We start from the raw sequence: 19366 nt of genomic DNA, 5'->3' as shown, positions 1-19366 counted from the left end.
CTTTCTTCAGCACAGAAGTGTGATCCTAGAAGCAGGCATCAAGCTTTACTCATTTCTTTGACTACATTCACTATGTCTACAGAGGGCATTGCTTACAGAAGTTTCTCAGTAATTGTTGTTTGAATGATAACTCCTCTAAGCCAGTTTTGTGACTTACAGTCTAATTATTATTTACAAAACTCATAGGCAAAACACTATTATGCTTAGTCAGGCTATGGACACACAAGAATTTTATTAATCTGATTGATTCTTTGGCCTCCAACTGTTGCATTAGGAATTCTAGCATCTGCCTTATACTAATTTATCAGTAAAGACTGTGTCAAATATTCTCCTAAAAGCAATCCACAGATAGGCAGTTCAAGAAAGATGGAAGAAACGCATCCATCAGAGCCTCTGGAACTCGACTTTCTGCTCACAATCAGTACTTGACTTCCATTCTCAGGGTGCATTGTGTTTTGTTCTGGCCTGTGAGCTCAGAAGAAGCTTTCCATTTTTAGAGGGTTGTAGAAGAAGAAGGAAGAGAAGGAAAAGGAGAAAAGGAAGGAGGAGGAGGAGGAAGAGGAGAGGGAGGGGGAGAACAAGAAGAAGAACAAGAAGAAGAAGAAGAACAGGAAGAGAGAGCAGAAGGAGATGAAGAAGAGGAGGAAGAAGAACAAGATGAAAACAAGAAGAGGAAGAGGAAGAGGAGGAAGAGGGGGAGGCAGAGGAGGAGAAGAAGGAGGAGGAGGAGGAGAGGGAGAAGACCAAGAAGAATAAGAATAAGAACATGAAGAACAACAAGAAGAGACAGAGACTATCTGTGGCTTCCAGGCCCAAAATATTTACTATCTGGCCCCTTATGAAAAGGCTTTGTGAGCAATATCTCATGTAATCCTCCAGCATCCTCTGTAGTAGATACTACTACTATCATTATTCTTCTTCTCATTTTAGAGGTAAAGACACTGAGGGCTGTGAGCCAAGAAGTGACAGCACTGGAGTTTGAACCCAGTCTCCAAACTCTGTTCTTCATATGACCCAAATGCACCTTCTCTGGTTCTACAAGAAACATCTCCCTCTCTCCTGCCCAAGGGAAGCTGATGATCGCCGTAAATGGTTTAACACACTAATGCGCTGTCACTATGGACACATGATCAGGAACTGCTCCCCACTTCTTAGCAGATAGTGAAGGATGGGATGCTGGATGCGTACATTTTGAAAAGCTCATCAAATAAAAGCTCAAGAGCAACGAAAAGTAGCTGCTTTGGGTGAAGGGACGTTGACTCTCTCCATTGCTGAGCCTTAGTTGTTTCTCCTGTTGTCTCCTCCTTGCAGATCCTGCACAACTACTACTACCGAGGGTACGAAGATGCCGTTTCCTACTTGAGGCGGCTGAGTAAGTACCAGGTGGGCCCCAAGGAAGGGGTGGGTTGGGGGCGGGGCAAAGACAGGAAGGGCGGGGCAAATACAGGAAGTAGGCTGTATTTGAAGAAGGGCTGAGTCGAGGAGCCTTCCCTCCCCTTTGTGAACCGGAGATTCCATTTCCCAGGAGTTCTCGAAATGGGCGCAGGGATCCGGCAGCCTACCTTGTTGAGGGGAGGCCGCTGTGGCCAGAAACTGGGATCTCTGTGGGAAAGTGCTTTTTAGGGTAACTGCTGGGTCAGTGGATAGGCTTTTGTACAGACATATTTCTGGATTTAAGAACCATGTTTAGGAAACACATAGCTGGTATCTTTGTGGAGGATTCCATTCTCGTGTCATTTCAGTTTATTCTTTTCCAAGACAATCATGTTGTTAATGTAGAACTAGATGTGACTAGATTACATTTGTGTAAGACTCCGAGTGACATATTGATCAACAAATGAGAGGCAAGTGCCTGTGCCCTGTGTTGGTTTAGCAAGTATGGTCCCTACACTTGTACATCCTCCGGGCTTTCATGTGTGGAAGATTCCAGCGGCGTGTATTACACACGCTAACTCCATGAAGACCCTGGCAAATATCCTTGATAAAAGGAAAGAAAAAAGGCTTTCCCCATACTTAGAATTGTGCCCATAGAACATATTTCCAGAAAAAGGGATTCCTGGATCAATGAGTGTTTACTAATGTTGTATTGGAAGTGTTTCCCCGTCCCCACCCCCACTCCCATGTTGTCATATGGTCTTTGTGACTGTCTTTTTGTTTGATATTTCAGTGTAGTCGTACAGCAAATTTTGATCATTCCTTTGAGTTACCAAATGTTGACTATTGTAAGGAATGCTGTGGTGAACTTCTTGGGTATGTAGTTAAAAACCTATGTTTTAGGAGTGAGGGTTAAGGGATTGAACGTGGTAGGATGTGTTGTCTTTATTTCCTTCAAAGTTGCTTCCTGCTTTCCCAAGCTCCCCTTGTCCTGACTCTTTCCTTTCTCCTGAGTCCATTCTCCCCACAAGGGGTAGGAGAAGCAGGAGAGAAGGATGGAGGTAACGTGGGTTATGGATGCAAGAAGGCCTGGATCAGGATTCTCAGCCCCCACCCCACTGGCTGTGTGAACTCAGGGAAATCACTTGCCCTCTCAATCCTGGTTCCTAATCTGTAAAGAGGGTTAAATCCTGGTTCCTGGCAGTACTAATCCTGGTGACCTTGAGTAGGCAATTCATTTCCCAACACCTCGGTTTTCTCTTCTGTATCAGGAGACTGATCTTGGGACCTACGTCAGAATTTTATTCCTAGACACAGTCAATCCAGCCCACTGACCCTCTGACCTTGGAGACAGGCACCTCTTCTCAGCTCTCTGCAGGACAGACTCCCCCTGACCCTGACTCTTCTCTGACAACCCCCCCCCACACTGACATGGGTGACAGATGTGAGAACTGAGCCCCAGGTTTCCAAAAAGATGACCACCCGAAGGGTAGAAGTGGGGTCTCATCTACAGAGCCTGGGGAATAGGAGGGGCTGGCAAGGGCCTGGGGTCCGTCCCACTACCAGCTGGGGAGCCCCTTCACTCTTTCCTCTATGATGGCATGTACTGGGGACTGGGGTTGGGGGAATCGCCTGATCTGGGGCCGAGATTTTAGAGCAGATATCAGTTCCCTGCCTCTGGAGACCCCACTGCACTTCAGGTTGCAGGCTGGCTGCCTGTCTCTCCCCTAGAATTTCTTTCTCTTCCTCTCGGGACAAGCCCTGGGGAGAGTTACAAAGTGCCTTGCTAAGCATCTCTGGTCTCCCCCATTTCTCAGTAGCCCCTCTGCCAGGCTCTGGGAGGAACCCAGAGCTGTCTCCCTCTCCCCCCATCCTTTTACTGTTAACTGCTGTGGACATCATGCTGTAAATGGCAGTCTCAAAGCCAAGGACAAAATTCTAATAGTAGCATTTCGGGCAGCCACTAAAGAATTAGGGCAGTGTGTGGAGGCTGGCGGGCTTTCCCAGAGGTCCTGGAATCACTCCAAGTAGGAACAGACACAACTCATAAGGAAGAAAATGTCTCGTGCTGGCTACCGGCTATTTTTGATTCCTCTTCTGATCTGCCACTGTTTGCATGGCTTTGTCAGTGCGGCCTTCAGCTCCACCCCTAAGTCCTCTTGGGTTTGGTGGGGCTGGATTTTCCTCTCGGCACCAGATGCGAGCAGGAGGTATGACACATCCTGAGAAATGGTGGCTGGTGCCCAGAGCCACACTCTTAATTCCCACCTGCCATCTGGGAACAGAAAAATGGGAGTCGGCTCCAGCCTTCCGCCCTACTGGTTTCTGGAGGGGGCTCAGCTCCAGCAGCAAGCCACACCTGCAGCGTCACCTCGTCATCCTAGATGCCTCCACCCACCTCCTGGCATCCCCCTTTTCCGCCCTCCTAAAGGCTCAATCCTCCTAATTATTCCTGCTGCTGGGCAAGCTTCCCTCTCCATCCTTGGCCTGTCCTGGCAGCAGCCTTCTGCCAAAGGGAAGGGCACTGCCTGCCGGAGTGCTTGAAAATCCACATTCCCCACACAGACGTGTGCCTGTGGGTGTTGAGTGAGGTTGGATGAGCGAGGTTGGAGCTCAGAGGATGCCGTGTCCAAAATATCCATCTGGCATCCAGGCATGCCTGGCCAGGCTGACCGAGTTCTTTCCTCCCTCCCTCCCTCCCTTCCTTCCTTCCTTCCTTCCTTCCTTCCTTCCTTCCTTCCTTCCTTCCTTCCTTCCTTCCATCTTGGCCTTCTTCCTTCTCTTGCACCCTTCCTTCTCTCACGACTTAACTTCTCTCTCTCTCTCTCTCTCTCTCTCTCACACACACACACACACACACACACACATGAGAAAACAGCACCACAATCAAGAGAGTGAACCATCATCCATCATGCCCAAAGTTTCTTCATGCTCCTTTGTGACCCTTCCGTCCTTCCTCCACTTTCTGTCATTATAGACATTTCCAGTATGGACTTACGGTATGGGCTCTTTATGGTCTGCATTCTTTCACTCAGTATAATTATTCTGAGATTCCTTGTGTTATTGCACGTATAAATGGTTCATTCCTTTTTACATTCCGTTCCATTTACAAAGATACCACAGTTCGTTTATCCATTCCCCCATTCATGGATATTTAGGTCATATCCAGTTTGCGGCTCTCATGAGTAAAGCTGCTGTGAATACTCATGGAATCTTTGTACAAACATGTGCTCTCATTTCTCTTGGGTAAATACCTAGGAGTGGAATGTCAAGGTGGTATGGTGAATGTACATATGTGTGTGTGTGTGTGTGTGTGTGTGTACGCCAACACTTGAAATGGTCAGTCTTTTCCATTGTAGCCATTTTAATGGTGGTATGGTGGTATTTTATTGTGATTTTAATTTGCATTTCCTTAATGACTAATGATGTTCAGCATCTTTTCAGGTGCTTATTTGCTATCTATTTATCTTCTTTGTTGAAGTGTTCAATTCTGGTGGTCATTTCCCACTATTTAAGAATAGTTCTAGGGGCGCCTGGGTGGCTCAGTCAGTTGAGCGTCCGACTTCGGCTCAGGTCATGATCTCAGGTTCCTGGGTTCGAGCCCTGCGTTGGGCTCTGTGCTGGAGCCTGTTTCAGATTCTGTGTCTCCCTCTCTCTCTGACCCTCCCCTGCTCTCGCTGTCTCTCTCTCTCTCTCAGAAATAAATAAAAACATTTTTTAAAATTTTAAAAAAAGAATAGTTCTAGATTTACAGAAAAAAATATGAAAATGGTATGGAGAGCTTCCATATATTCCTCATTCCCTTTTATAATGTTTCATATCTGTTAGATGTTATTTTATGGTACATGTAAAATTTGGTACATAGTATAGTGTAGTGTTTACAATTAATTAATATTAATAAGTTATTAATTGAAGCCATATATTCAGATTTCCTTACTTTTAAACAAATTTTTTTTTAATTTATTTTTGAGACAGAGAGAGACAGAGCATGAGTGGGGGAGAGGCAGAGAGAGAGGGAGACACAGAATCAGAAACAGGCTCCAGCTCTGAGCTGTCAGCACAGAACCCGATGCGGGGCTCAAACTCACAAACCGTGTGATCATGACCTGAGCCGAAGTCAGATGCTCAACCAACCAAGCTACCCAGGGGCCCCTGGGTTTCCTTACTTTTTAACCTAATGTCCTTTTTCTGATCCAGGACCCCCTTCAGGAGACCGCATCACATTCTGCCATGGTGTCTCTTTAGGTTCCTCTTATCCGTGACACTTTCTCAGACTCTCCTTGTTTTATGTTTGTTTTTAATGTTTATTTTTGAGAAGCACAAGTGAGGGAGTGACAGAGAGAGGGACAGAGGATCTGAAGCAGGCTCTGCGCTGACAGCACCAAGACCGATGTAGGGCTTAAACACACAAACCAAACCGTGAGTCATAACCTGAGCCTAAGTCAGGCCCTCAACCGACTGTGCCACCCAAGCACCCAACTCTCCTTGTTTTTAATGACCTTTGCAGATTTGAATATTGGCCAGATATTTTGCAGAATGTCCTTAGTTGGGGTTTGTCTTATGTTTTTCTCATGATTAGACTAGGGTTCTGGGTTCCAGAGAGGAAGACCACAGAGGCAAACTGCCATTGTCATCACATTATATCAAGGGTACATGCTATCCCCATGGCATATCACCCATGATGTTGGCCTTGCACCTGCATGCAATGGTGTTTATTGGGTTTCTCCATTGTGAAGTTGCTCTTTCTGCCCCTTTCTATAATATGCCCTTTGGAAAGAAGTCACTGTGCACAGCCCACACTTAGGGGTGAGAGTTAGGTTTTCCTTCCTTGAGGGCAGAGTAGCAGGATATCTACATAAATCTCTCTGCTTGGGAGATTTGTCTCTTCTCCACCATTTGTGTTCTTCTTCAACTGCTTGTTTGTTTCAGTATGGACTCATGGATACTTAGTTTATACTTTGGGTTATTATTCAATCTTACTTTTATTTTGCTACTCAAATTGTTCCTGCTTTGGTCACTGGAAACTCTTTCAGTGGGCTCTTTTGCCTAACTAAAAATTGAATTGTTTTATTTAAAATGTTTTATATATTCTTTTTTTTTTAAAAGGCAAATGTATGGTGATTTATTTCAATTGATACAAATTTTTAAAATATACAGAATGGTGTATATTTTTATAGTACATAAATATGGAAAATACAAAATGTATAGAAATTATAAAACTCAAACTCAGGACAGGGTATGTAGGAAAGATTATGGGAACATAGAAGGCTTCCTCTATACCTGCTATAGTATATAGTTTTTGCTTTTTCGTTTGACAATATTTTAATAATGATTTAAATGTTTAAGAAATGAGGGGCACCTGGGTGGCTCAGTTGGTTGAGCATCTGACTCTTTTTTTTTTTTTTAATATTTTTATTTATTTCTAGGAGAGAGAGAGACAACGTGAGCAGGGGAGGGTCAGAGACAGAGGGAGATACAGACTCTGAAACAGGCTCCAAGCTCTGAGCTGGCAGTCAGCACAGAGCCCGACACGGGGCTCGAACCCATGAACCATGACCTAAGCGAAAGTCGGACACTTAACCGACTAAGCCACCCAGATGCCCTGAGCATCTGACTCTTGATTTTGGCTCAGGTGATGGTCCCAGGGAAATGTCCTTTATCAGAAATATAATTTTCAAATATTTTCTTTCAGTCTAGATTTCTCTTTCCAATTCCTTAACAGTCTTCTGAAAAGGAGTTCTTAATTTTCATGGGACCCTTATTATTAATTTGCTTCCTTTATGAATCATGCTTTTCGTTTCCTATCTAAGAAATCTTTGCCTTATTCACCATCACAGAAATGTTTTTGCTTATGTTTCCTTCTAGAAGTTTTATAGTTTTTTGGCTTCTCATTTGTGTCTATATTCCATTTTGAGTTCATTTTCGGATATGGTTCAAGGTATAAAGCAAAGTTCTTTTTCTCTTTCTTTCTTTCTTTCTTTCTTTCTTTCTTTCTTTCTTTCTTTCTTTCTTTCTGGCATGTGAATATCCAGTTCCTCCAGTATTGTCCATTGAAAAGGCTATGCTTTCTATATTGAAGTGACTTTACTCTTTTGAGTAACGTTGGTTATCTATGTATGTCGTGAATCCACATCTAGACCTTCTGTTTTGTGCCATTGATCAATTTCTCTGCCTTTATGTCAATATCGTACTGTCTTGATCACTTCAGCTTTATAATAAATCTTGGTATCAGGTAGTCTTAGTTCTCCAACTTTTATTTTTTTCAAACTTGTTTGGGATATTCCAGATTTTAGTTCTCCAACGTTGTTTTGTTTGTTTGTTTGTTTGTTTGTTTCAAAGGTGTTTGGGATATTCCAGAGCCTTTCTAATCCCATATGAATTTTAGAACTAGCTTGTGAATTTCTACACAAATTACAGTCGTGCAGTGTTTGTCTTGTCAACCTATTCTCTCCTCTTCTGCAATCACCACCTCAAGACTACCCCCTCCTCCCTCATCCCCAGCAGAGGGATTTGTCTCCAAACAACGTCACAGAAGAAAACAAAGCCAACAGAGGGAAGTTCTCTCAACTTTGCGCCACCAAATATACAGACTCACCCTTCTCTACCTCCCTCCTTCGAGAACGTTAAAGGAAGCAACCCTCTTCTTGCCTAAAGCCTGCGCTCAGACCCCTTCCTCAGATCTCAGGACTCTTGAATTATCCCTTATTCTATCTCTCTTTTATATATCGAACCCCCAACTCTTGACTGGGTACTTACTAGCAATTTGCAGGTCTATCCCATTCTTGCATATTTTAGAAACTTGGCCTGGGTTCCACTCTCCCCCTCTCCTCACCCGGTCCTCGCTCCCTCCTGTCCCCACTGTGCTTTTCCTCCCTGAACCACATTCTCCACAGCCACCAGCACATCTGCAGTTACTACCCATAGATGGGGCTCCCAGATGTACACCTCTAACCCTCATCCCTTCTCTGAGATCCAAACCTATGTATCCAACCGCACACTTGTCATCTCTCCTTGGACATCTCTAAGGCCCCCTAAAATCTACATGCCCCCAAACAACCTCATAGCCTGTGCTCTCCTCACTGCTCCCCCAACCCATCCCCTCCGTGGTCACCCTATCAACAACCAGCATCCATCTGGTTGTGCAAACCAGCTACTCTCTTCTCTCAATCGACCCATTGCTAATTCTCATTTATCTTACCTCCGAAACAGAATCTTACCTCTGAAACAGAATCTTCTATTTCTTTCTATCTCCTTCCAGGTGCAAGCCCTAAATCCCTCTCCAGAGCAGCCTTACAGGTGTCCCTGGGTCCCTTAGGCCCTTTTCAGTGAGTCTCCATACAGCAGCCACAGTGATCTTGTCAAACCCGGAAGCAGTGCAACATCCTCCTGCCTATAAGTCTTTCATGGTCTCCATGGAAACCAAGGACCCTCAATGTTGTCTATAAGCATTATCTGGCCCCTGTGGCCTCCTCAGCCCTATCTCTCCCCACAGTGCCCCCACCCCTGCTCTAACCACACTGACCTTTCAGGCGCTCCTCATGCTCCCTTGAACCTGTGGCATTTGTGTGTACTGTCCCCCCCTCCATTTGTGTCTGAAACACTCTTCCCCATCCCATCCTGACCACCACCTGACCCTCACTCGCTCTTCAGATCTCAGCTCAAACATCACTCCCTCAGGAAAGCCCTCTTGATTAAGTCCTCCCTGCTTCCTTCTCTCCTAACATCATTTTTCACTCTTGCCTAGAATTTGTCTTGGTCACAACTTGAGATTCTTTGGGTGGTCTATGCCCACCCCCGAGGCCAGACTGTACCATCTAAGAGGTCAGGAGCCATCACACTGTTTTTGTCTCCTTCACTCCTCAATGCCTGGTATAAGCCCAGCATAGGTACAGATGCTCAATAAGTATCCATTGAATAAGTGAATCAATCCACAATCAAATAATATAAACTTGAGTAAGTAAAGAAAAGGCCATTGGAAAGCACTAATCCTGCTTATGAAAATAATTTGAGAAATCACTTTCTGCAAATACCATGCTGATGCCAGGGGTTAGTAATGCCATCTGTGACCCCATCTGTTTTCCTAGATGCTGCTTACCTCAATTCTCCGTCCAAGAGAGTGATGTTCCCCCGCGTAGAAGTGTACTGCAACATAGAACTTGCCCTTGGCAATGAGTGCCCTGAAGGCAGCCAATCAAGCCTGCAAACAGAGCAGGAGGAATCCATACAACTTCACGCACAGTGGGCTCCCAAAGAGGAAGGAAAGGGCGGCCATGGTCCACGTGTGCCCTCACCTGTGGAAACACCTGAATCCACACATGAGTGTCCTGTCGAATCACCTGTTTCACCAGCTGCCTCTTCATTTGAGCGGCCAGAGCAGTTGCAGGTGACTGCACATTCTCCGGCTGATCTGCAGCCTGCCTCCCTCCCAGCTGTGCCCTTAACACTCAGCTCAACACCTGCCCAGTCACGAGCACCATCACAGCAGCAAGTACAAACGACTGGATCACCACCAAGATCCCCCCCCTCCCAGCCATCTATGTCACCCAGGCCATCCCTGGGGCCTTCGGCTGTAGTGGCATCTCAAACACTGCCCCAGTGTTCTCCTACACAGCTGCCTGTGGAGGACCTGGGCCCAGAACAGCCCCAAGGTATGGACACTTCTGGACACTTCTTCTCACAGAAGAAGCCAGAAGTATTTTTCTTATGTCTGGAGCCCCTTGGCAAATGTGCAACAACATGGCAGCTGATAACCATTGCTTTAGAGAGGTGCTTTGGTGACGTGAGCAGTTAGCTTTAGCAGCTTTACCTGTTTTGAAGACAGGCCACCACAAGGGGACAGTGTTCTTGACATTTGTTCAGGTCTTTAGTTAGTGATTTTTCAAAGGTTGGTCAGAGACCATGATAGTAAACTCATCATCTGGGAACTTGTTAGAAATGCAAATTCTCGGGCCCTACTACAGACCTATTAACTCAGGGAGTGAGACCCAGCTACCTATATTTTCTTTAAGCCTTCCAGGTGGTTCTTCTGAGAACCATGTTTGAGAAGCACTGTACCAGGAGGTTTTTATTGTGATAGCCACTATGCTGGGGCAGTGGTACTCAAAGAGTGCTCTGGAGACCAGTGCTCATCCCCAAACTATTTGTTACCAATTAACAACGAAATGAGCACAGAGGTAGCATTTAGGACTATTTTTAGCAATAAATATTGTCAGGATATCTAAGATCTTGATCATTTTCCTACTAATTCGTTGTATTGTATTTCACAAAAGTACTAGTCCATTATGGCTTGCAAAAAAAGAAAAGATTTTTTAAAACTGAATCTTCACAACTAACATCTTCTACAGACAGCTTGAAAAGTACTGCTCTTGAGTCTTCAGAGAGGAACAGTTTTCAGTTCGTTACTCTCAAGAAATCTCCCCTCCAGTAGTGACAGAGATACCAGCCTCAAAAATACAGAAAAAATTAGTAACTGCCCCATCACTAACAAAACCGGAGTGTGGGAGGTAGTCAAGTAGTCATAGAGCTTAAGATTACTTCTGGGGCACCTGGGTGGCTCAGTTGGTTAAGCATTGGCTTTGGCTCAGGTCCGAAAGTCGGACGCTTAACCAACTGAGCCACCCAGGCGCCCCTGAGGAAGGCTTCTTGTAGGAGACAGGTGAGCTGAAATGGACAAGATTTGGATGATCATGGTTTGTGAGACAGGATGGGGCAGAGTAGAATGAGAATTTCAGGTTTTGTTTATTCTAGAGGCTCTATTACAGAGAAGGAAAGTGCAAGGATCATTCGGGAGGAAAAAGATACCTGTTTGGGTACTGTGGATGGCCTGTGTGGGGGCAAAGGGAGAGGGGACCTGGACTGAACCCATCCACCAAACTCCCATAGTTATTAGGACAAACATTAGCCCAGATTAACATGACAGTTTCCTTCTTGGCAGATCTGCCCCAAGTCAGGGGTAGACGTTCTCTGGAATAGATTTGACTCTTTGAATCACAGTGAGACAAAAATATCAGGACATTAAAAGTAAGACAATTGGCCAAAGTGTTTCACATGCTCTCTTATGTGCTGTTAAATGAGATGCATTTGTTTTTGTTATTCACACTTGTGCCTAAAGATAGCCATCTTTGGGTAGCCTGGGCAATTCTGGGCCCTGGGTTGGCACTCCTTGCTCACACTGGGGGTAGACAGAAGAGACAGACAGTCCAGTGGTTCTCAACGAGGGGCCATTTTATCCCCCGGAGACGCTTGGCAATATCGGGAGACATTTTTGATTTTCACTTAGTAGTGAAACATCTGGTAGTGGGTAACATCTGGTATGTAGAGATCAGGGATGCTGCTGAACATTTCGCAGTGCAGAGCATCACAATGGAGAACTATCTGGCCCTTACATTGAGTAGTGCTGTAAAGTTATAGTCTTGGGCTGAGCCTCAGTAACGACAGCTTAGGCCATCTGTGGGAGTTGGGCAGAAGAGAGCCTCTTAGAGGTTAGTGTGATCTGTCATTTAGTGATGGCCATGTTATTGTTGGGGGTGGAGGGGGTTGCAAAAAGTCCCAGGAAAATCCATAAACAAAGGAGCTGCCAATAGATTTGGGAGAGCCAGGGATATCCAATGAGACCCCCAATGAAAGAACTTCAAGTAGAGGAACTTAAATATTTTATGTATTTTTATTTACACATATTACAAAATTACAAAGTCATCTTCATATATTATCTATCCCCATATTCACAGAAAATAGGAAAAGAGCTTACTTAAGAACAATGGTCATGAAACTGTTAATATTTTCTATTCCATTAAAAAAGAAAAACAGCTTTACATATAGCAGGTGATGGAAGGTTCATTTTCCTGACAATTTGCCCTAACACAGCTGCTTCTTTGTGAGAGGATTGTTGGTAACATTACACCAAAGGTTAGCATTCGTCCTGCCACAAGATGCCCCTACCTTGGGTCTCTGTCAAATCCAACAGCATAGTTCTGGTCCTAAATATGAGAATTTGAGATTAAGAGAATTGTTTTCTGTTTCTGGACACTCTTGCTTATGTCCTATTGTTATTTCAAAAATGACCAAGTTTTCCTCCCCATCCCCATCTCACTCATGTCTCCTCGATTTTTGCTTTTGTAGCTCGCCTTGCCTCTTCAAATCTGAAAGGTGCCATGCCTGTGGTTAATATGAAGGAAGCCACCAGCAAGCCTTATGCAATGTAAGTTTGTCCTTAACTGGGGACACATTCTTTCCTTTGGCCAAGGGAGGGGGGGCCCAGCTAAGTGAAATTTTCCTTCACTTTAGCTGCCCTAGGAACACTGGGATCCTTTTCCAGTTTGTATGATTACAGTCCACCCCTTTACACATCTTTCTTCTTCAGTGGGGGCAATGAGTGGGAAATGAGCTATTTGTGCTCAATGTACCTTCTCCAAAAGCAGCCGGAGAATGTTCAGCCTCTTATGTCTTACCCTCTGGAACAATCTCAGTTCAGGAGAGCTAGTAGGCATGTTACATCCTAGCCTGAGATAGCCCCTACGTGGTATGAATTGAGGCCTCCCTTATCAAAGAGGCCTCCCTCTATCAAAGGCCTCCCTTAATCCACATTATTTTTTATCAGCATGGTAAGAGGGCTAATATTCCTATGTTGTAGATTGTCCCCAGAAAACCTTTTCTTATAATGCACATCAGTTGTCTGGGTTGTGTAACATGTTCTCCATTATTACCTTTGTGGTCATTCTGAGAGGGTCTGAGGATTGGGTTTTGTTTTTTAAATTCTTGGGGACCACATTACCCAGTCTCCCTTGCTGGCTGCTTGCCAGTTGGGTTGGCCATTGTCAGGCATCAGCAGGAGATCAGAGAGTGGGTCAAAGGGTATCTCTCCCCTCCCTGATCTTGATCCCTCCTGCCCCAGGGCAGCTCTGGCAGAGACTGAGGTTCTTGGGGCCACAGTTGCAGGTATTGGCAGAGCAGGTCCTTCTGATGCTCCCATTCCATATCATATCAAATATATTAAAACATACCTGTCTCTCACATTAAGTATACTTTTCATTATAAGACCTTTTGGGGGCACCTGGGTGGCTCAGTCAGTTGTGCATCATCTTTGGCTCAAGTCATGATCTCATGGTTCATGGGTTCAAGCCCCGCATCAGGTTCTCTGCTGTCAGCACAGGGCCTGCTTTGGATCCTCTGTCCCCCTCTCTCCCTGCCACTCCTCTGGTCTCTCTCTCTCTCTCTCTCTCTGTCAGAAATAAATAAACATTTTTTAAAAAGACTTTTTGAAAGAGTTTGCATAAATTTTAAAAATTTGTGCTTGGGCCTAAACTATGCATTTTTGTTCACATAGTTTAAATTTTATTGCATTGACATATAACTGTATAAAAGTTAAATTGAGTTTCCAAAGACAAGTTGGCATAATGTTACTTAGATAAATAGTCATTAGGGTGCCTGGGTGGCTCAGTCAGTTAAGCATCTGACTTCGGCTCAGGTCGTGATCTCATGGTTTGTGAGTTCGAAACTCGTGTCAGGCTCTGTGCTGACAGCTAGCTCAGAGCCTGGAGCCTGCTTCAGATTCTGCATCTCCCTTTCTCTCTGACCCTTCCCTGCTCATGCTGTCTCTCTCTCTCTCTCTCTCTCTCTCTCAGAAATAAATTAAAAATTAAAAAATTAAATAGAAAATAGTCATTGACTATAAAATAAATGTTTGGTGTGGAACTCCAGTGTTCAGCCAGGGTTAAAAACCATAGCATTGGTGTGTCTGTCTACCTTCTGAGCTGATAGTGGAGAACACAATGCAAGTTATTAAAAAACCATTTGCTTCCTCTCTTGCTCAGGGACAACTCTGGTGAAGACTCGAGCTGGATGAGCAAGACATTCAAGAAAAACAAACAAAAGACAAATGGCCCCAGAAAATGCTTCCCAAGACATCCACGATCCAGAAAACCAGGCAGCAAAGCGCAGTGAGCCTAACTAATGTTTCTCAAATTCCACAGGGAGGAAAAACTTTGGGAACAGTCTACAGGAGGATCACAAAGGGTAGGGGGGAGTCAGTAGGAGTAGGGATGAGGAGCTGGGCTTTGGAGTCAGATCCACCCAACAGAAAATCCCTGCTCTGCCACTCTCTCACTCAGTGAGCATGCTTAGGATGCATGGTCTTTCTGAGCCTCTATTTCCCAATCTGTAAAATAGGGATAATATTGTGAGGCTTTAATGAGGTCAACATGTAAAATGCTTTGTTGCAGAATGCAAGGTGTCTAATTAGCCCTCAGTAATTTAGTTAGATATTAGGGTCATAGGCAGAAGTTAACTAGCTACCTTCTCAGTAGAACTCTACTTAGGAACCAAATTAGACAGTGTGTGACCCTGTGACTCTCAACGTGTAGAGATCCAAACTGTTGCCAAGCTACAGCTAAAAACCCTAACCAATTTAGGCCTGCTTACTATAGTTTTTTTTATTATATTATATTGTCGTTGATTCCATTAGTCAACCTTTATTGAGCACCTGATAAATGCCAAGCACTCCTCTGGGCTCTGGAGAGAGCAAAGATGAATTAAACTCAATCCCCAACTTAAAAGTTTACCCTCAAAATTGAATTTTAGGCCAAAGACAAGAACCAAGTCTTAAATTTTTTATTGAGCCATAACATTTTGTAAAAGAGACATGCATATATACATACACACTTACAAATGAAAAATGCCCCCTTTGGGTTTTTTTTTTAAGTTTATTTATTTTGAGAGAGAGAGAGAGAGCACAAGTGGAGGAGAGGCAAAGAGAGAAGGAGGGGGAATCTCAAGTGGGCTCTGCAGTGACGGTGCAGAGCCTGATTCAAGGCTCGATCCCATGAACCATGAGATCATGACCTGAGCCGAGATCAAGAGTCAGATGATTAACTGACTGAGCCACCCAGGTTCCCCCCAAAAATGCCAGTTTTAAACACAAATGAAGCCAGGAATCATTTACAACTATTTTACTGGATTATCAAAATATTCTCTGAATGGGACAGACCCACACTGCTGTCTAATTCATTCAAACCTCCATTGGTCAGAAAAATCCCCAAGTCATTCTGAGTGGCATCCTTCCGTGTTGTTCCTGTCCCAGGTGGGATCCCTGGGTAGGCAGAGCGATGTATCAGATAGATGAGGGTCAGAAGCTCACCCCAGCAGCGACAGGCCCTCTTTGAGATCTGGGCAGGTAGGTGGTGGGAAGCAGTATGGTGGGGAGGATTCTCACAGCTGCTGCAGGAAGTAGGGCAGACGCACGTGTCATTTTCTGGATTAAAGGATGGGCAAGGAGGGTGCAGGACCCAGTAGGCAGTTGGTGGTTCTGAGGGGTCATGGGCTTAGTGTGTCCTGGGATGCATCTCACTCTGTTCCTTGGTCTTCAGCCCCAGACTTCTTTGACTTTGGAGTGTCCATATCTCTGTCTCTAGGAGTTCAAGGTTCAGTTTGGTCATGAGGACATAGGCAGGTCTGCTGTGGGGGTAGGGAAGCTTCCTTGGGTCTGGAAGTGCCATCTGAAAGCCAGACCAAGACTTAGGTCCCCTCATTTCAGGGCCAGGTCTCTGCCTATACATTGGAGCAGTGGGAACTATGTAATTCAGCCAGCACTACCTTGGTCGACAAACTTCTAGGATTCAAGCGGCTTTCTAAAGCAGCAGCCTGTGATAAAAACAAACAAAACAACTTTCACAGCTGTGGGAAACACTGTTGTCAGTAGGTCACACATTCTGTCTGCAGTGTTCCTTTATAGAACAGATTATGAAACTGCCTGGAAGCAATTTACCAATTGATGGTCTTAAGCAATTCCATGCAAATTTATACCCTGGGCTTCAAAAACCAGGGTAGGGGGTAAAAAAAAGAGATGTTCAAAAAGATTAGGCAGAGAGGAGGAGCAACCCAGAAAGAGAGGAAGTCTACAATCACAAGTGATACTCCTAGTGACACTGTCCATTGCCTAGTCTTGTGCAAACTCCAGGTCCCCAGCTGAGTCTGTTGGGATGACCCAACAAAGAGAAGAGAAGCTAGAATAAAAGCTACAGGGTAAGGGGTGCCTAGCTGGTTCAGTCAGTAATGCAGGTGTTTCTTGATCTCAGGGTCTTGAGTTCAAGCCCCATGTTGGCCCTAGAGGCTACTTAAAAATAAAAATAAAAGTAAAAAGCTAAAAGCTACAAGGTTCCATACATTAATCTCTCTCGCGCGTGCATGCGCGCGCGCGCGCTGTGTGTTTTTTATNCTTAGTGGATTACAAAACAAACATTTATTTTCCTCCTTCCTACTTGAAACTCAGGTCTTTGCAGTGTCCCCTTTTTGTCTCATTTCTCACACGTGCTTTCTTGGCTTCTCCCACCAGGCCTGCTTCCTGCCCACTCGACTTCTCTCTGCTCTCCACTTCCGAGACAGTGTGGGTCACTTATAGGCCTCATCCCAGCCGGATCCAGGAATACAGCTGCTCTGAGGTGTGGAACTGCCCAGAGTGACCCCGTAGGCCAGACACTGCCTGTCTGTCCCAGGATGTTGTCCACCCAATTTCTTTTCTGACCCCACCTGCCTCTTCCCGGCCATAGTCAAAGCCAACACTAGCCCATATATTGCCTTGTGTACTGAGAAAACAGTACGGTTTCCTGGACACCTTGATTTCCAGCTGCTGGAAGACTGTGATAAATACTGGTTTTGTTAAAACAGTTGACTTCCACCCCTAGAAATCTGTATGAATGACATGCAGAGCCGCAGTACTGTACAAATAATATACAGAAAATGGTACAAATAAGCTGCAGGATGAATATGTCCATGAAACGTGTACCCTTTGTTTTGGCAGTGCCTCCTTGTACAGTGTGCAGTCTGCACAACTGCACTCAGCCCTCTGGAGGCCACTCCACTTCTTTCCACTTCCTGAAAAACCAAATATTAACCAGACTTTTGTAAATTGAATGATGTTTCCAACACTCTCATCAACTCCTGCTCTGTCAGTGGAATTCTCCAGCTGCAAAAGACCCTTGTAATTACAAAGCAGGACTTGATAGCTGTTTTTTGGCATAAATTGAGATTTCTGAAGTCTATGCATCCAGTTGGCTATAAGGGGCCTGGCTACTTGCCTGGGGCTGCCTGAGGCATTGAAACCGTGAGGGGTGTTCTCAGTGGAAATAAGGAGAGGAACGTCCTAGAGGAGAGACTTCGAAATGACGGATCTCTGTCCTTTTTCTAGGAAGCCTTGAGCCGAGAGAGAAAACTTGAGCTGGAATGGGAGAGAACTTGATGACCCCACCATAGAACTTTCTCCCCAAGACTCTCAGATATGTTTCCCTCACCCCTGGGGACCAGGTGTTCCCTACTCCCAAGCCCGTTGGTGTGGAGGACCCTGATTCCCCCCGGCAAGCACTTCCTTGTCTAAACATCCTATCAGCTTCCCTGAGGTCCTTCATACTCTGCTCGAGACAGACAGATGGACACCAACATGCACGGGCTCTGAGGACCCACAGCACATCCTGCTCCCGGCCGGCTGGGCTCTGGGCCTTCCCCCCAGCCCCAGCCTGACTTCATTTCTTTGAGATGAGCCATGTCAGACACCGGGCCCCCATTATCTAGTCTACAGGGCCAAACCCTTGGGGATGGAGCAGTACTGAGCCATGGACACACTTTCCTCTTTCCTGTCAAGAGACCAAGTTCTTTGGTTTGGTTTGGTTTTTGATTCTCACAGTGTTCCAAAGGCTTGACTCGGAACCGCTGGGCTGTGCCTCAGCTGCTCCCTGGAATCGCTCGTTGAGCCAATCCGGCATGAGGTGATGACAAGCTCCCCAGGGCTCGTGTGGGGCGGCCGTGTGGAGCCGGCCTTCCTGGGCTCCCCTGAGTCCTGGTGTGGTTGTAGAGGAAACAGAGACCAGATGTCCTTCCCCCCCCCCCCATCCCCAAGCATGAGGGCAGCACACGAGGGTAGGCCCTGTCTGCCGTTCACACCTCGGTGAAAATGCTCCACAACAGAGACATCAGCCTCCAATTTTCTAGCCCAGCCAGAAAAACACCAGCCCCCCCTTGCTCACTGGAGTGTGAACAGCTTCCAGCCCCAGCCCAGTAAGAAGCCCGGGTAGCCAATTCTGGCATGCCAAACCCAGAGGACTGGGCGGAAGGAAGACAGCCTTGAACTTGGCTGGGATCTCTGGAGGATGCATGCAAACTTGAGCCGAGGCAGGTAGGGGGCTGTGGCAAGGGGGCTTGGGGCGAGCCTGCACTTGACCGGACCACGTCAGGGAGCTGGAGTCGCCAAAGCTCCTTTTAGAAGGTTCTGCCAGGAAGCATCCAACTGTCCCTTCGAGAAGCTGAGAAGAATCAAACCTCAGAGGTTCTTGCACCGTCTTCCTACTCCGAGTCTGTGGCTCAGGCCAGTCAAGGGCAGCGCCTTGGGGACCACGTGGGGGGGGGGAAGGTCCCACCTGGCTGCGGTCCCCTGGCCTGTCCCCCAGGAGCACTCTTGTGGTCTGCAGCAGCTGTACGCCCAGAGGCCGTGTGAAGGAGGAAGGGTTTCAGGAATGCTTACTCCCTGGTGTGCAAGGGGGGGATTGAATATGACAGTAACTGTTGTTTTAACTGAAAGCCTGTATTCAGATGCCCTTCTGTTAGAGTCAGGTTATAGTTATAATCAATAAATTCCTGTGTATATTTTCCATCCGTCCCTTTTCCCCCTGAGGTGGCAATGGAGAGAATTGTTCTCACTAGTCCCAGGGCTGCCAGGTGAACTACAGGACGTCTTGTTAAGTTTGAATTTCAGAGAAACAATGAATAATTAGTCAGCATGAGTATGGCCCCAGTATTGCTATTATTTGTTGTATATCTGAAACTCACATCTAACTAGGCCACCTATATTTTTATTTGCTAAATTTGGCAACTCTAATTAGTTCCTTTCTCCTTACCTTCCTTTTTTTTTTTTTTTTTTAAGCCAATACTAGGAGATTGTTTTTTGATGTGTCAGTCGCTGCAGTTTGAAGTTGGATGTCTTCCTGGAGTGGAGGCCAAGGGCAGAGTACAC

At 45.6% G+C, this 19366-nt stretch overlaps 1 protein-coding gene across 1 annotated transcript in view; it reads left to right on the top strand.

Moving 5' to 3' along the window:
• The window catches only part of PNPLA1 (patatin like domain 1, omega-hydroxyceramide transacylase), a 46762-nt gene extending 27706 nt beyond the window's left edge, over positions 1-19056 (top strand). The window contains exons 5-10 of the mRNA XM_077754837.1: positions 1312-1372; positions 9459-10022; positions 12493-12571; positions 14184-14309; positions 16700-16805; positions 17552-19056. Coding sequence (XP_077610963.1) covers positions 1312-1372; positions 9459-10022; positions 12493-12571; positions 14184-14309; positions 16700-16805; positions 17552-17602 — 987 coding nt within the window. The 3' untranslated portion in view covers positions 17603-19056. The remainder of the gene's footprint in view (positions 1-1311; positions 1373-9458; positions 10023-12492; positions 12572-14183; positions 14310-16699; positions 16806-17551) is intronic.
• Positions 19057-19366: the final 310 nt, after the last annotated feature.

Source organism: Crocuta crocuta, unplaced genomic scaffold (genome assembly GCF_008692635.1).
Source record: "Crocuta crocuta isolate KB4526 unplaced genomic scaffold, BGI_CrCroc_1.0 scaffold132, whole genome shotgun sequence".
Lineage (NCBI taxonomy): Eukaryota > Metazoa > Chordata > Mammalia > Carnivora > Hyaenidae > Crocuta > Crocuta crocuta.
Note: the sequence above shows the minus strand (reverse complement) of the source record. Positions and strands in the feature narration are given on the sequence as shown.